At 43.8% G+C, this 17,020-nt stretch overlaps 2 protein-coding genes across 3 annotated transcripts in view; one reads left to right on the top strand and one right to left on the bottom strand.

Annotated features, from left to right (window-relative positions):
• SUPT7L (SPT7 like, STAGA complex gamma subunit) lies at nt 1-14,377 on the bottom strand. 2 transcript variants are annotated; one of them, XM_030447306.1, is made up of 5 exons: nt 14,320-14,377; nt 13,349-13,999; nt 6,204-6,528; nt 4,656-4,893; nt 1-1,194 (listed from the first exon to the last, which is right to left on the bottom strand). In XM_030447306.1, the coding sequence occupies exons 2-5, from the start codon at nt 13,774-13,776 to the stop codon at nt 932-934; spliced, it is 1,254 nt and encodes a 417-aa protein (XP_030303166.1). In that variant the 5' UTR covers nt 13,777-13,999; nt 14,320-14,377; the 3' UTR covers nt 1-931. The 2 variants fall into 2 exon arrangements, with proteins under 2 accessions (XP_030303166.1, XP_030303167.1); XM_030447307.1 differs by having other exon boundaries at nt 14,239-14,338.
• SLC4A1AP (solute carrier family 4 member 1 adaptor protein) overlaps nt 14,244-17,020 on the top strand; it is a 15,870-nt gene continuing 13,093 nt past the window's right edge. The window contains exons 1-3 of the mRNA XM_030447305.1: nt 14,244-15,144; nt 16,000-16,186; nt 16,685-16,807. Of these exons, the coding sequence (XP_030303165.1) occupies nt 14,542-15,144; nt 16,000-16,186; nt 16,685-16,807 (913 nt within the window). The 5' untranslated portion in view covers nt 14,244-14,541. The remainder of the gene's footprint in view (nt 15,145-15,999; nt 16,187-16,684; nt 16,808-17,020) is intronic.

Here is a 17,020-nt window from a genome sequence, read left to right on the forward strand (position 1 = left end):
AGGTCAACAGCAGCAAAAGCTCCCAAGAGTAAAATAACATGACTTGGGAACTTGTTGCAAGTTAGCAAGAATGTAGCTAGCATACTGAGGGAAGTTATTTCTCTCTATTAGGTGCTTGTGAGGCGGTATCTGGAAGACTGCCTCTGCTTTTCTGCTCCCCCTTACAGGAGGAGCACTGCAGAAATTTCTGTGGAATTCCAGGCCACAAAGCTGGGTAGGGGGATGGAGCACAGCACATACAAGGAGAATCTTGGGGAGCTTCGTTTCTTCAGACTTAAGTAAAGAAGATAAAGAGAGATCTCATTGTTTACAAACACATTAACAGACAGGGTAGAGAAGACAGTGTCAGGCTCTTCTTGGAGAACAATGACAAAACAAAGGCAATGTACACGTTAGAACATAAGAACTTCCAACTGGATGCAAGAATATATTTGCTCTTACTGTGAAGGTAGTCAAATATGTGGAAAAAGCCAAAGAAAGTCTGGCATCACCACCCTTCGAAATAGTCAAAACTGGACAGGGTCCTAAGCAACCTGATCTAATTGGCTGTGCTTCAAGCAGGGGGCTGGAATAGAAATTAGAAACCTTAAGGCATCCCTTCAACCCAAATTATTTAATGATTCTATGACTTTGCAAATCTCCTCAAAACTCCTTTCCACTGTTAACTTCTAACTGGTAACTTCATACCAAAGCCATGACACCATCAAATGTAAAAGATGATCTTCCATCTCATGAGTCAGGCTGGAGTACAGAGCCAGCAAAGAGGGGAGCTGAAGTGCACTACACATCTAATGTTTCATCCTAATTTTATGCAAGGTCCCTCATGCACCAGGGCCAGCCCTGTTCAGGAATCACAGCCACCATAGTGCTCTCTTACTTGTTTTCAAGTCTATTACACACCATCAAGATTAAATAAAAAGACTGTCTCTTTTCACATCTTCTTCATCTTTTTCTTGCAGCGCTGGTTGAAGACAGGAGAGGATCCCATCAGACTGTCAGCAGAATGAGAACCATAGCTGCTCTCAGAGCCATTAGGGCTCTGTGGCATCCCAGCTTCACTCATGCCCGACATTGGTTCCTCAAAGACATCACTGCCCAGAACACCATGGCCATGTACATTGCCCTCCTCATTCTCCTGTGGCTCCATTTTTACCTGTGCCAAATTCCAGAGTGGGGAAGCATTCACTTCAGCCCCTAGAGAAAGAAAAAGCAAACAACAGTAACTGAGTAAAGAGACAAATTACAAACAGCATGTAGATGGAATAGACAGCAGCACTGGCAAAGAAGGAACAAAAGCAAAGCTACCCATGAACTGGGGGAAAAATACAAAACACATCAACCAGTGTGAAACAGTAAAAAAATCTGTTGGGTTTTTTTAATAGCTCAGTAATTGCCATTCTAAACCAAATGATGGCAATCCTTTCACAGCAATCTTCCACATAGTTTTCTCCATGAGAAACAACAACTTTAAAAGTCCACATCACTTTCCAGAAGTAATGTCCCCACAGCAGTGAGTAAACCAACTGCACATGGACTAAACCCTGCATAAGCAGGACCTAAAGGCAGTCCAGAAGCCATTGATGATGATAATGAGATTATTGCAACATCAGCAGCCTCCTTTAAGCTGTCATACATACTGGATTTCTGTAAGTTCTGCAGGGGAGGTGAAGTGAGAGGACAGAGGTCTAGGTAGATGAGCAGCCTCAAGTTCTCACTTCCAGCACTGAAATGCAGGGACATCAGAGCTGCTGACAGGCATCCAACTGCCTGACTTCTTATTCAGGCCTCATCCCATTCTTCAGCAGAAGAGAAAGTAACTGTCTTGGCTCAACCTTCCAGACACCCTGCTAGGAAATAGCCCCTCCCTCCATTTGAAAAAAAACAACCAACCTTCTGGTCTAGTGTGCAATCTGAGCAGACTGAGAATTTTCTGTACAAGACTACAAAACCATACTTTTTGATAACAGCAAATGTTTTTCTCCCCAAGAGCAGTAATTATAGACTGCATTATTTCTGCTTATTCACAGTTCTAAGAGAACTAAAAATCCTATTAAAAATACACTAATTGGCCCCCTTGCTAAGATCAGCATAACAGCCCAGAATTGAAGCCTGAAATCTTCTCACTTTTAAATCTGGTCCCTCTTGTGGGGGGTTGAATTCAGATTGAAAATTAAAAAACATTGGGAATCAGTTTTAGTAGGTTTTCCAAAGTTTGCATCTCAAGGAGCTTGGCTACAGTTTGAAAGCCCAATCAATCCTCTTCTACTGAGCCAAACCTAGGATTATGCCCTATTATCAATATTATTACTAGCAATTACACTGAGAACAAACCTTCCAACACATGTTTGTACTGTGAATTCTCCCATATGAAGCGGTCAGGAATCCTTTCCAGAGCAGTTTAGCCCAACCTAAAATTTAGGAGAACTTGGTAGTAACAGCCTACTTTAGCTCAGCACTTGAGCCAGAATGAAAGTGCTTGCTGGTGTCCAGCTGCCTTAATGAAAAGTCCTTTTCATGTTATTATAAGTGCATGTGTTCCTCTCAACAACAAAGGACACATCATTAAAACACTATCAGTTCCACAGAGCTGCAGCTCCAGACTACTCAATAATCAAAGATGCTCACTAAAATTACTCTGACTTTGATCAGTTGCTCTTCATTGCTCTCAGCTCTATCACCTGTCACTGAGTGTCACTAATGACTAGAAGTACTTAAGCATCAACACATCATGCTTCATCTTCCAAGAGCTTTAACTTGAGAGTACCCTACAAATTAACTAATCCTCATGCTTTCCTGCTGGGTGAAGGAACAAGGACCCCAATTCTGGCTCCATTTCCCCAACTGCAACAAAGTTAAGCAGCTAGCCCACAACTACAACATCAGGCATGAGCAGAAACACAAGCAGAACATGGAAGGCAGTAATGAGAGTTTTGCCCTCAAGACACTGAAGTCTTGCTGCCCTCTCCATGGGCCTCACACTCATATTTTCAAGGTGGTGGTGTCCTAATTGCAGCAGCTTTTACTCACTTCTGACGATATTAAACTCTCCAGCCTGCCCAGCTCTAGACTGGGACTTTGCACAGTGACGAGATTTCCAAAGGCCCTTGTGAAGTGAAGAGGGATTTTCAGGGAACAGAGCACTTGTATTCTTAATTATAAAACATCAATTCGGTACCAGAGAGGCAAGAGGCATTTAATATACAGCTAGCTTGCTAACCCCTGGGTCTCAAGAGGTAGATGCTAATACAAAGCTTTCCAGATGAATCACTGGCAACCCCAGATGGGCCAGAGGAGTCTGCTGTTCCCTCTTGCACAAAAAATGTGAGCACTTCACATTTCAGAGCCACTATAAAAAACAGTCTGAGCTTTCAGATAAACATCAGATGGATTTGTGCTTTTATAAAACTCAGTTACTTTAAAAAAAAGAAAAAAGAAAACAGAGTAAAAAACAACTAATGGACTCAGAGCTATACTCTAACTTACTATATAGGCTACTTAGTTGAGGGCTAACAGGATGACAGCCTTTACTGGTTTTTAACCAGATTTTTAAGTGAAACAGTTATTATGACAGGGATTTCCAGAGTTTAGAAATTTCTATACAGATGTAGTTTTTGGGAGAAGGATGTCTTCTTCATTTTCCAGAAAATGTAGTACTACTGAATGGTGCAGAGAATAAAACTTGTATGTAGATACAGAAAAAGCACAGCAGTAGCAGATTCTCCCATGGTGGCCACCAGTGTGCTTTGAGACCAACATCAAGGGATGACACTTTGAGGAAAAGAGTGAAGTCTCCCTAATCCCGCTACTTCACTCAATGGGTCACTTTCCATGGCTTCAGCTAACTACAGAAGGCTTTGGGATAGAGACATTAGGAGAGGCTCCTGTGTGACCATTTCACATAAGCCACTGCTAAACTTTCATAAAACAATGACTGTCACTGCCAGGGTGATTTCTGAATATGAATGACTGCTCCAAGTAACATTAATATTTCCATTTCAATCAATGCCTAAACTATACAGGGTCTTGAATTTACTCCATTCACAAGAAACATGGCCTTCAACTTTTGCAGTAAAATGAATCTCTGGGCAAAAATAAAATAAATAAATAAATAAATAAAATTTTTTTTAAAAATCCAGTATTCACCTTACTAGAAATAAGGATATAACTCTCATCTCTTTTAAAATGAAGCATAGATATATAGATATATGTAGAGATATAAAAGCCAAAGTTATTTTTGTCTTTGTTCTATCACTCTGGAAAAATAAAACATCAGTATTCACATCTGCAGCAAATACCCTAGATCATAAAACAACAATGAAGCCCTTGGGCCACCTGTGTAGAAAAACAATCTGCCTCACACCAATATCAAAGCCAAGAAATGTAACAATTCCCTAAAAAAAAATACTATATAAAGTACTTTTTGTTCCACAGGGCCCATGAATAGCATAACAAACCCTCATCATTTACACTTTTGATTCTTTGGTTTTGTCTTTAGAAAGCAAGGAAGGGTTTCTCTCTGATCCAAATCTTTTTATTAAAACGTAAACATTTTTTCTCCCTCTCCTTCCTCACACTGGGGTCCACTATTAAAAACACAAACCAGATCATGTGGAACAGCTGATAGACTGCTTCCAGCAATATCAAGAACCCCCTACCTGAAGTCTGTGGGGAAGCTTCTACTTCCAGGTTGGCAGAGAAGCGCTCACTTTGAGCTCCAAGGACCCCAACAGGCAAAGACTGATCACCAGAAGCCAGATCTCCTTCCAGCTCCTCACTTATGGGGAAAGTAATATCACTAACAGGTTCCTCCTTAATCTTCACAGGCTTTGTGTCCTCTGCTGCCTTCTCAGGGTTGACAATCTTCTCATACTCTTCAGAGAGCTGCTTGCTAACCTGTCAAAGATCAGGGAGGGTGAGAAAGAGCCCGGAAAGGTCAGAGTGACTTCAGAGACTCTGATGGCAATTACACTGTGGTGTGCTCTGTTTCCAGAATACTATTAACATCTGACCTCAGCAAACAGGTAAACAGATTATCAGCTACAGAGGAGAGATTTTTTTTTTCCCTTTTAAGAACACCTGTACTAAAACAGGGGACTTTAAGAGGTTTCAGCCATTTGCACATCTGCTTGGTAAATATGAGCACCTTTATTTCATAGACAATTATGATGAGGCCCAGAAATTCAAACAGCACGAAACAAAAGCAGTGCCTCAGTCTTGCTTTTCGGTTTTACTTGTAAGCCTATGCCCCATATGCCAGTAACAAATTTGATCCTGCATTGAAAACCAAGCAACTCACATACTCATCAGCTCAGTAGTCACTACTGGGAAAGCTTGGGTATCTTCTGTCAGATTCACAGCAAAAAATACAGAAGTTTCTCCAGTCAGAGACGAAAAAATACAGGAATGAGATTTGGGATTAACCTCTGCTTCTAGAAACTTAACAACTGTAAACTATTGAATTAAAAATTTCAGATTTCATCTGCTTCTAACAAATGCTTGTGTGTAGCACTGAATCCCAACAGTCAGTAAACTGTGCTCAGGAAAAGCCCAAGGCTTTTTATTAGAAGAAGGAAGAAAAAAGAATAGCAAAACCTATTTCCCCCTATTTTTCCTATTCCAGAATACCTGGACCAAAAAAACCTAGACCCTTAATGTTACAACCTGCACTGATATGGCACTTGTCATTCCAGGGAATTTAAGAATTCTTTCTCCACAAAAGCAGTCCCTTCTGGAGTGGAAGGTAGCACTTGTGTCCCAACTCAGATCAGCATGCTACTACCCTGTATTTTTAAAGCTTAAGCAGGATAACCCTTGCTTAAGCAAACACAAGCCACTGCACAGGCAAGTAACTTCTGATCTTCTGGTACTTGCTTTCTTAAGTGGTGAGCAGCCAAATATTCCACTAAAGCAGAAAATGCAATTCGTCAGCACTGACATTTTTGTCTAGGTCATTCAGGAGCTCTTAACCCAGACAAACCATCAGCCGAGCATTCTTACCCTCAGCAGGGGCACAAATAAGGGTCTCTGTCTTCCAATCAAAAACATCCTGTTTCTCTTTTCCTTGATGATTCCCCTCCAAACCCAAGAGGTTTTCTAGTTGCATTTTACTTCAGTAAGACCCAGGCCTTGCTACAGGCATAAGCAGTTGTACTGGGGGTACATTTATTGCTCAGGACCCATCAGGTCCCTACTGCTCTTCTCACCTGAAGCATGTAGCTGTGGTAATCCTTAATGCGGTGCTGCCAGAACTTCTGCAGAGAGAGAACACTGCCAATGCCCACTTCATGGAATACCTGCTCCATGACATCAGGGAAAGGGGTGTGCCCAAGACGAGCTTCCCGATCCACAGCAAAGCGCAGCAGTTTGGTGAATTTCAAGCAGTACTCGTGGGCAATGTCTGTCAGGGTCTCCAGGACACTCTCATTGGCACACTCAAAGCCTGTGTGTGCCAGGATGGTGGCCATTGACTGGTAGAGAAGCTGCCGGCAGGAGGACCAACTCAGCTCTGTCACTGGCTCCCCTTTTCCTCTGAAAAACAGACAAGACAAAACCAGCCCACCTTTAAAACCTGAAAGGAAGTTGTCAGTTAAAAAGATATTGTCACCCATCAGGTCATGTACAGGAGAAAAGCAAATTGTCTGAGGCTCTCCACAGGTTTTTCATTACATATAAACACTACCTTACAAGGGTTTATATGCTTTCATTTTTCCCCTCCCTCTAAATCAGTACTGCCAATTCTCATTTTCCCTTCTAACACCAGAAGATTCCTCAGGTGATGCATGAATGTAGGATGCAGTTCTTCTGAACCCTTAAGCAACTCCCTTTCCACTCAAGAGCTTTTCTCCTGAAGATGTGAATGGGCCCTTGACACAAAGAAAGGCATTATAAATAACATTAATGCAAATCTTTTCCCCTCTCAACTAATGACATTTCTCTTCCTTACTGTCTCTGATGTCAAAGGTTTAATGCTCAAATATAAAGGCTTCCAGGATAGACAATATCTGAATTTATAATGCAAAAGACACCCATCAAAAGCATGAAATGGGATACACGTACACTTCATGAAGGTACACTGTAGCCAAAATTACCACTTCCCTGCCTCATTTCCAGTAGTAACTAAGCATAACACTGAAATAAGTATCTCTATGTGCCACCACCAGGCCTGGAGAGATTCTGCCACAGAGCAGCATTCCCAAACCTTGAGTTTGAGACCTCTCTTCTCAGTGTGGCTAAGCAGTAAGGAGTGACCAGGGATGAAGAAGATGGAGAGCAACTCACATGAACACTTAAAACATAATTCATTTACAGTCAGGCAATGAAAATTTTCATCAAGAGAAGGTAACAACTAGAAATTCCACATAGGAAAAAGAGAAGAGAAAAGGCAAGACCTCTGAAAGGCAAATACATTTGTACCAGCTTTCTCAACTCACAATTAAATGCGTGTAATGTACTTGCCTGTATGATTAACACAGTCTTCAAATGTTGATGTCAAAAAATCAAATTTCCTTTCTGCTAAGTATGGTATTTATATACCTTTTTTTACACTTCATTCAACACCAATGGCAGAATTAAGCTAACAATTTCACCCTTCATTTGCTTCTGATCAATTTCTCCCAACAGCTTCCACAGCCCACCCTGAGATTCACCTCACTCTCACCCTACATTACTTGCCTATCACCACACACTCTTTCCAGTAACAAGATCTGATTAAACAGTACACAAACAGCATTGATGCCTTGATGAAATTCTTACTATTCCTGTTTCTCCAATGAAGGATACCATTAAGTATTCTTCAGTCTTGCAGAGACATTCAGTCTTGCTGACATTTGGTCATAGAGCCACAGCTCCCCTGATCCTCAGGACTGACCCTCAGAAAGCCACTAAAACACAGCAGTAAAAAAAGGTAGTATTTCAGGAAAGTGAAAATGGAAGGTTAAACTCAGACCTCTCAGAACCAAAATAGCTTTTTTTCAAGAACAACAGCTCAGCATTTTCTGATAATTCATATAAAGGGGGATCACACAATATTAAGAGCTGCAGAGATTGTATTTCTAAGTGGACGTTAAGAGCAGCACATGGATCTCAAGTCATGGATTCACTCCAGTTATTAACTGCTGGAGAACTACCTGCATCCCAGTTCCTGCTCAGTTATGTAACTACTTTGTAAAGAAGACAGACAGCACTCTGACAAGATGAATTATAAGATCATCACTTCCCTTATAAAACAAGTGTCACTCATATTGCTTTTACATCTTCCTCACTCCCCCCTCCACCTCCCGGCAACAGATTTCTGAGGCTGACAAACATATGTCTCACATAACACTGAGGCCAGGAGGTTACAACAGAACAAAACAATCATCAAACAAAACCAACCAGAAAACAACCATCCAAAGTCATGCCTATGAAAAAGAATATATTCCTCTTTAACACAAAGAAAGGCCATCTGTAGCAGTCCAGCAGCCATCAGCTGACAGCACCTTATGCTACCAAAACCACCAAACATCAGATTATTACTAATACAGAAATACAGAGCCATTATTGACACTGCCATCCAATCAAAACAGTATGGACAAACCTAAACAAGCCACAGAATTTGGCAAGCCCAAGAAGGATACTCAGTCACTTATAAAGTAGAGCACAACAACCATTTAGCAATGCATATCACTGCTCAGCAGCAGCAGAAATGTTAGCTATATCTCTTCTAAACTCCTAGGGGAAAAGAAACTAATTGCCAGCATTAAAATGCAGCGAGGTTACTATGCTGAAAGGAATATAATCAACGTGAAATCTAATCAGTCAAAGGCAGAGAGAAAAGAAATATCAGATACTGTCCTCAAACCCAAATCTTCACCTTTTGTTCTTGGTAAGGTCAGTCAATTATTTTTTGTTTTTCTTATGTTTTCTTCTCTTGTTTGCCTGTTTCCCACAAACAATAGGGGAAGATGATTAAAAACCTGATTAGATGGCAAAAATTGAAATATTGTTGTAGATGTTAATGGAAAGCAACAAATGAGAAAATATCTTTTTTTCTTCATCTCCTTTAACCTTCAGGTACTGTCTGATAAGAATGCATATAAATAAAAACACTCATATAGACACATTAATGTTGAAAGCAGCTTTCTAATGTCAAGGTTTTCCAAAAAGGAGCAGCAAAAATCTTTTCCCTGATCATAGGTAAAGGGTCTTGGTGTTCCATCTCATCCAGATACCTAGCACCTAACTATCCTCCCAGATACCATATTTTTGCAGAATGCTCCCCTCTACAGCACTTAGTACATTCCTGAAATGCTTCCCACCCAGCACCCATCCAAAGCAAAGCCTATTTAACATATTACCAGGGTCATAGAGCTGTAAGAAAACAAGAGTGCTTTAAATCCTAAAATTCTGTCACCAGAGACTAACGAGACTGGAATTAGGCCTGTGACCTGGAGGTGATCATCTCTACAGAATATATAGCATGAAATTTATCACAAATAATGGCCACCTTGTCAGTCTTCAATTTTCTATTTCCAAGAGGACTGATATTTTTTTATATAGGTCACCAACATCAAATGATGTTCCAGACAGAAATCTACCTGCCAAGCCATAAACTCATCCAACCAAAAGCTCAACCTTTTCCCACTGTTGCCAGCAAACCTGCTACATGCAGAACTGCACAACAGAAAAATGTGTCCCTTCATGCCAGCCAGGCTTATTATCAGGAGTAATGAGGTTTCAGAACTCAATAAAGGCCCATCTTCCATGTCAAAAAGACATTCCCCAGAGGCCCCATGACCCATCCTCCTGTAAGGCTTTTTTTCTTAGAGGGATGGAGACCTTGTGGTTCATTTCCTGTGCATCTACATTCAGGGAAAATTGTTTGGGCTGAGTCAGTACAAAGATCAGCAGCAGAGGTTCACTCAGCTGTAATAATGGATTGAAGTGCTCTGCTCCTTCCTAGGTGAGCATAGGCTAGGAGAAGATGGAGAGAGAGGTTGTTTTTTTCTGATAAGCACATCAATTTAATGACATTTTGCATCGTGGAGTTGGAACTCCTACCAAATAAGGTGCAACAAGTTCACTCCACAGACGTTTCCCACAAAACAGTAAAATAAAGGAGAACATTGGAAAAACAAGATTACTTGATTAGTGCATCAGAGAACACAGCATGCTAACTTGAGCCAAAAAGTTGTTTCTTTTTGGAAAAGAACCTCTTTCCACCTCATTCTGACTAAGCCTATCTTTAAATAGCTCTGTTTACAGAAGGCTGCACAGGTAACAGAAAACACTTGGGAAAAAAATGAAAAAAAAAAAATCCAGAACAGCAGATATTTCAGGAGCAAAGTGGAAGTGCTTAATCCAGCTTAATCCTTCTGCCTGCCTGAACTTCCATTGCTCCAAACCTTTCCCAACGTTAAACCTGCTGTCCCCATCACATGCTTCCCTACTTCTGCACAGACATTTCATAACTACAGCCCTTCTGCCAGGAACAGGCTTCCCAGTGCAAGCTACCAATTTTATCCACAGATTGATTATCTTACAGTGCAAAACACACACGCAGTGTGGTCAGGAATGCAAATGAGAGAATGGCAAAGAAATCTGTTAAGAATCCAACCACGCACACACAAGAAAAAGCATCTGAAGAGGCACCTAATGAGAAGGTTACGTTTCTTCTGAAGACAGATCCATGCTAAATGGAGGGAGCTGAAAAGAGAAGGAAAAGCTCACAGCTGCTTTATGGTAAAAGCCTCCTGTTCCAATGGCAGTTTCAAATGTGCAGTTCCTTACTCGTTGCTTTAGGCTTACCTCTGTTTCTATACCAACAAAAACCAAATGTTAAGCTCTAATTGTGTATTCCAATAACTCTAACAGCAACAGTTGCAAATCACCAGGACCAGATGGCAATTCATCCAGGAATACTAAAGGAATTCAACGATGAGATAGTTGAATAGGTGTAGTGAGTCACCTCTTGCTTGAAACTGCCTCGGCCCATGAGGATCAGAATACAGAAAAAATGAAAACTTTTTATTCTATTATTTCTTCAGAAAAGATGTGAAGAACTGAAGGCTACGAAGCCTGATATGTTCTGGTCAGGGAAATTGAAAGAAAAGACAGGAACACTATTAGAGGATACATGGGTAAACATGATACACTCAGAAAGAGTCCAGACACCTCCTATAAATGGAAAACCTCCTTCACAAACCTACTATAGCCCTCCAAATCCATTCACAAGCCAGTATGTAAGAGACCTCCACTGTGGAGCCCAGGTTTTCCCTCAAGGATCTGTGCCAGAATCACAGTTTGTTTCAACACATTGATACAACTCTGGGAAAATGGAGGAGAGGAATTGCATCATGATTAAAACTGCTGATGGTACACATTTTGGAGGGTTGAAAAGACCAAAACAACTGAAAAATAGCAGTAAATTAGGTTCTGCCTCTTCCTTGCCTTATAAAGGACAAGGAGGTAGGGGTTAGAGGGACGGGGCGGGGCAGAGGGGAAGAAAACCAAAATGAATCCAGGGAATAATGAAAGACAAGGGTGTAAGGTCAAAAGATAGAACATTAATAACAAGGAAACAGAAGAGGACATGACTACAATAAATAATCTTACAGTCTGATTCAGGCTGACCACTCTTGCCTTTCTTTATTCCTATGTCTAAATATACCTATACACTGCTTATCAGACCCAGGTTACAACCAAAGAAAATTGAATTAAAATATGGATTTAGTCAAATACTGCAACTGTGACAATGGGGTTTCAGAAGGCAGCACAAAAACATGCACTAGCATGTTTTATCACAGGAAAGAATGATCTTCCTTAAATTGTTTTTACACACTAGGAACAAGCGTTGGCAAATCATATAACTTTAATTTTACTACTCTAACAGCAGCTGCTGTTCTTAATTCATATAAGTGCCTTAGAACAGTTAAGGATAAACATGCAACAACAAACTCAAAGCTTTCCTTCTGGAAAAGCATAAATGCATTTGGTTTAGTAAGCACACAATTAAATTCTAGTCTACACTGCAGCTCATTATAAATCCACTCTCTATCAGCCATAGAACATTTAATTTCTAAATTGTCTATCCAGTTTTTACAATCCAGTCCTTAAACTCCCCCATGTGGTCGGCTGCTAAATAACACCTCTTTACTCAAACCCCTGAAACTCTCAAGGCTCAACGAAAACTCAAAGCAGCTCCCAAAACATGGACAGAAACACAAAAACCTGCACCTAAAGCTGAAGCCACCAGGGGAGGGACAGAGAGCAGGAGTCACAGTGCTCAGATTTTATCCTTATGGGATTGGACTTGCCCTCACCCCTCGAAGCTAATGACATTATTTCTTCCAAAAAGGATGATGTCTTCCTTCACAAACAGCACTAAAGACTCTACTATTTAGTGATACTATGTTACCAAAAGCAACACTTTCCAATAAGACGCATTTTATACAACCTCAGGACATTAAAGATCTCAGTGGCATTAGACCAAGACATTATATTTTATCTAGTGAACATTTTCCTTATTTTAAAAACTAAAATGTATTATCCTCTCCCACACCATGTTCACTGGTGCACAGTCTTTAATCTAAGAACAGACAGTTATACTACTAAGAATTAATCCCCAGATTTTATTGCACGTATCCTACAAAGTACCATGACATCCTGCAAGATCTTGTGACTTCAGTGCTTGTCACAAGAGTAGGCAGGTAGGTGGTGGCAAATACTATTTAATCAAAGATGGGCTACAGAGGTAGAAGCAATGCAGCCTTCCATTATATTTTCCTGAGTCCTTGGCTGGTGGTATCAGAGAAAAGAATTCCCTTCACCCACACACACTGCCACCTCTGACCAGAATAACACCAACACAGTAAAATGTGGTAGTTACTACAATACAGGCCTTTGGTCACTGAAATCTTACAAATATATTATCAAATCATCTGTTCAGAACCTACAACTAACCAGCCAAAACACAGTCATGCATCTTCTTACAATAAGGCAAGTGTAATTGTGACACAGACAGAAGCAGCTTCACGTTCTGTGACTAAACTTTTCAAAATACCACTGGAGATGGTGAAACCATTCACAAACACTTAGCGTAGCCCTAACAAGCCATATTAGCACTACACAGCCACATTTATAAATGGGAAACAAGAGCACATTTAATTTAAACAATGTGCATGCTATCCGCACAGGAGAAATCCAAACTTTCTGAAGTTTGTTCTATACTTTATACAAAGCTGTTTGACCCTTCAGCCTCAGAGAATCAAAAGAACTACATATAAAATTATACATGTATTTTCTTCAGCTTTCCTTCACTCAAGAACTGAAGAAATACCAAGAACTAAGAACCAAAGAAATACCAACACACCTGTAGAAATCACTCTCTGGGTCACTGTGCCTCAGCTGAAATGGCATTTTGGGGGTTTTGCTGTCCAGAGGGAGCAGGTCATCAGGGAGAGGTGGAGAGGCAGGACAAGAGGGCAGAGGTTCGTTGTCTTCAGTTTTTATGCCCTCAGCTTGCTGCTGGTTTTGAGCCTGAGCCACGGCGATCAGGCTGCGCAGCCTCCGGTTGTGCTGGATGAGCTGGATGGTGTGGATGGTGAGGCTGCAGGGCTCTGAGGGGATGTCCAGCATGGTGGTGGGACGGGGCTTGTTGGCAGAGGGCTGATGCAGTGGAGGGTCCTGGACTTCCACGGTACGAAACTCACGCTGCAGGAGGTCAAAGGAGCTGCGGTTGGCCTGGTTTGATGAAACTGGAATCTCACCCCAATAGCGCAGCATTTTCACACAGGACATGTATTGCTCTCAAAGCCCAGAGGAAGGCTGCCACAGGCTGCAGTACAGTGGAGCCCTCTCGCAGGGAAAAGCGCTCGACTTCAGGCACCGACACGGAGCTGGGAGGACGCTCTGAACGGGGCAAATCAGGGCTGTCGAGAGAGCTCTCGCTCAGCGCTGCGACACTTCCACGACGGCACCGGGATGCAGAGCTGGCACGGGACAGGTGACATCGCCGCCTCTCCTGAGGACCGAAAGGTGACAGCACCGCACCCGTGAGCCGGTACTTATTCCTGACTTATTCCTGCATAACAGAGGCTGGTGTGGCCCCACGCCGGCACTTCACTGAGCGGCACCCGCGATTACCCCGACGTGCCCGGAGAAACTCCAGGTGCCGCGCCCCATCCCGCCGCCCCCCCCTCTCCCGATTCACCTCCGGGACTGCGACCACCCCTCGCCCCAACCCCGCGGTTCGATACGGACCCGCCAAGCCCGCCCGCCAAGCCTGCCCGGAGCCTGCCCGGAGCCTGTCAGCACTCCCAGCCCGAAGCCCTCCGGCCGTACCCCAACACTCCGCGCCCGCTCGCCGAGCCGGAAATCGGCCCCGGTCCGGCACCATAAGCGGATCCCCCGCCATCAGCGCCCCTTCGCTCCTAGTAGGGAGGGGGTACAGCGGCCGCCGCTCCCGCCTCCCCTGCCGTGGTTTCCTTCCCTGCCTCACCCCTTATACTACCCCGGGGGGCGGCTGAGGCTAGGTCGCCTGTCCCTGGAGCTGCACCTTAGCCCATGTACTGCAGCCGTGGCGGTGCTCGTTCCCGGAGGACTGTATTTCGGAACGGACACACGAAGATGGCGGAGGTTGTGGAGACGGAGGTGGCTGCCGAGCCCGCCGGCTTCAAGCGCCCGAGCCTCCCGCTGCCCGCCGCGCCCCGACCCGTGGAGGGCTCTGAGACGGGGCCCAGCCCGGCAGCCCCCCGCCCGGCTGCCCCCCGCCCGGCCCCCGCGCCGGCCGCGCCGCGCTACGAGGAGCCTTCGTGGGGCAGCCCCCCGCCGGCCGGCGCCGGGTACGGGCTGGAGGTGCTGAAGGGCGGCGTGGTGCTGGGCTCGGTGCGGCTGGAGGGCGGCAGCTGGTTCCTGGTGGGGCGGCTGCCCGGCTGCGCCCTGGCCCTGGAGCACCCTTCGGTGTCGCGGCACCACGCCGTGCTGCAGTACCGCGGCGCCGGCTGCTCCCCCGACGACTCCGACGCCGCCGGGTTCTACGTGTACGACCTGGGCAGCACCCACGGCACCTTCCTCAACAAGGCGCGGGTGCCGCCCCGCACCTACTGCCGGGTGCGGGTGGGCCACGGGCTCCGCTTCGGCGGCAGCTCCCGCCTCTTCCTTCTGCAGGTGGGTTCGGGCCAGGGCGGCCTCGCCGCGCTCCCTGGGGCGTCTGTCGTGGGCTTCGTGTGGTAAAGGCTTTCCGCGGTCAAGCTGAGGGATTTACGCGGCTCCTTCCCGTCTCCCTGGCGCTTTGGAGAGAGTGAAAGTTTCTGGGTTTCGAGGCGGTTTGAATAATTCAGAAGTGGCCCAGCGCTACTGTGCTCTTTGAGTAAAAGCAGTCAGGTGTGGGTACCCACTGCTGCCTCCACGGGGGGTCTGGGGCTGAAGGAGAAAGTGGAGCTGTGAGGTCCCCTGCCCTGATGAATTGGGTGCAAGGCAGCTCTGCTCGGGCCTGAGAACTGTCATGGCAGCTTCTAGTGATGTGCAGAGGCTGCAAAAAGTGTTTCTCTTCATCCGTTTGATGTACCAGGGAAGCCTCCCCAACAGTGTGATGGGTCAGGAAAGTCAGGCACTGGTATTTCTTGTGATAGAGAGGAGCTTTTGTTAGTAGGAACTTAGGAAGCACTTGGGAGTGCCCTACATGCACTTCAGGGGTTTTAATTGCTCGTTCCTCAGATTTCCCTGTGTGGCACTGCTAGAAGAAAAAAAAATTGCATTCTACCTTTAAAATCCACTTGCATTTGAGATTGGTCTCTCTGCAAGTGCACAGTATGTTCATTTCTTTCCCCTCTCTCTTCTCTCTAGAAAGGATATTACAACTAATATAGTTGGGCATAGATGATAACAGAAGGCCTAATTAGTCTACTCTTTGCAAAGCCCTATGATGATTTATGTTACTGTACATAATCTGCATGTGTGTTGAAAATACTTTTTCGTTTCTTTGAAAAAACATTTCTGTATATTTACCATTTTTTGACGTAGGGACCTGAAGAGGACCAGGAGTCTGAGTCAGAACTGACTGTGACCCAGCTGAAGGCCCTGCGTAAGCAGCAGCAAGCAAAACTAGAAAAGACAATGTTGGGAGAGGACTCTGATGAGGAAGATGAAAAAAAAGAGGAAACAAGCGAGAGGAGTCAGAACAGTGATATGAGCTGCTCCTGGGGAATGGGTAAGTGATGAGGCATAAAAGGGCTGACAGACCTTGGAAGGTCTTCAAGCCAGTTTTGAGTGAATACTAGGGTTGAAATTCCAGCTTCCACAGTGTCCCAGTCCTGTGGAAGTTGTTGGGTACAAATCAATCCTTTTAGAATTAAGAGTGCAGTGACAAGGCAAGCTTGTGTCTGGTGAGAAGTATGCTACAGGTCCTTTTAAAATCAGGGAGAATGCAAGTGGCCTACACCATGAAACTGGGGGTTTAGATAAATGCTGTGTGTTTTGTTCCAGTGCTGCAGTGACATTCATCTGCTAAACTGCTCTGTATAGTGGAATCACTATTTGCAAAAAAGAAGCAGGGTGGGGTTTTCAATTGAGTGCAGAAATAATATTCAAGTAAGGGAAATAATTTTAGGATGATGTAGCTGATGCTTCTTTCAAACTAATGAAAGCTGAAATACCCTGGTGTGTTTAACATTTCACTGGATTGTTCTGCACTTTGTATGTTTTCTAGGGGAGGATGCTGAGGACGATGAGGTTGAAGAAAATCCTATTGCTATTGATTTTCAGGACGTGCAAGATGCTTTTTATATGAAAGATCCTAGGAAGGCCTTACAAGGCTTTTTTGACAGAGAAGGTACTTTTTTTTTTTCTTTTTCTCAAACTGAATTTATTTTTTTTCTATTTAGCAAAGTGTGGTGTTTGCATTCATGGTTTATTTGCTTGGTCATGTTTGACGGGGGTGTTTATTTAGTTTTGGGGGTTTTTTTGAAACTTAGCTCACCACTGTATATCTGAGACTTGGTTACTAACTTCTAAACTGGGAGTTGCAGAGAGCACCTTGTGTTCT

The sequence above is a fragment of the Calypte anna genome, chromosome 3 (genome assembly GCF_003957555.1).
Source record: "Calypte anna isolate BGI_N300 chromosome 3, bCalAnn1_v1.p, whole genome shotgun sequence".
Taxonomy (NCBI): domain Eukaryota; kingdom Metazoa; phylum Chordata; class Aves; order Apodiformes; family Trochilidae; genus Calypte; species Calypte anna.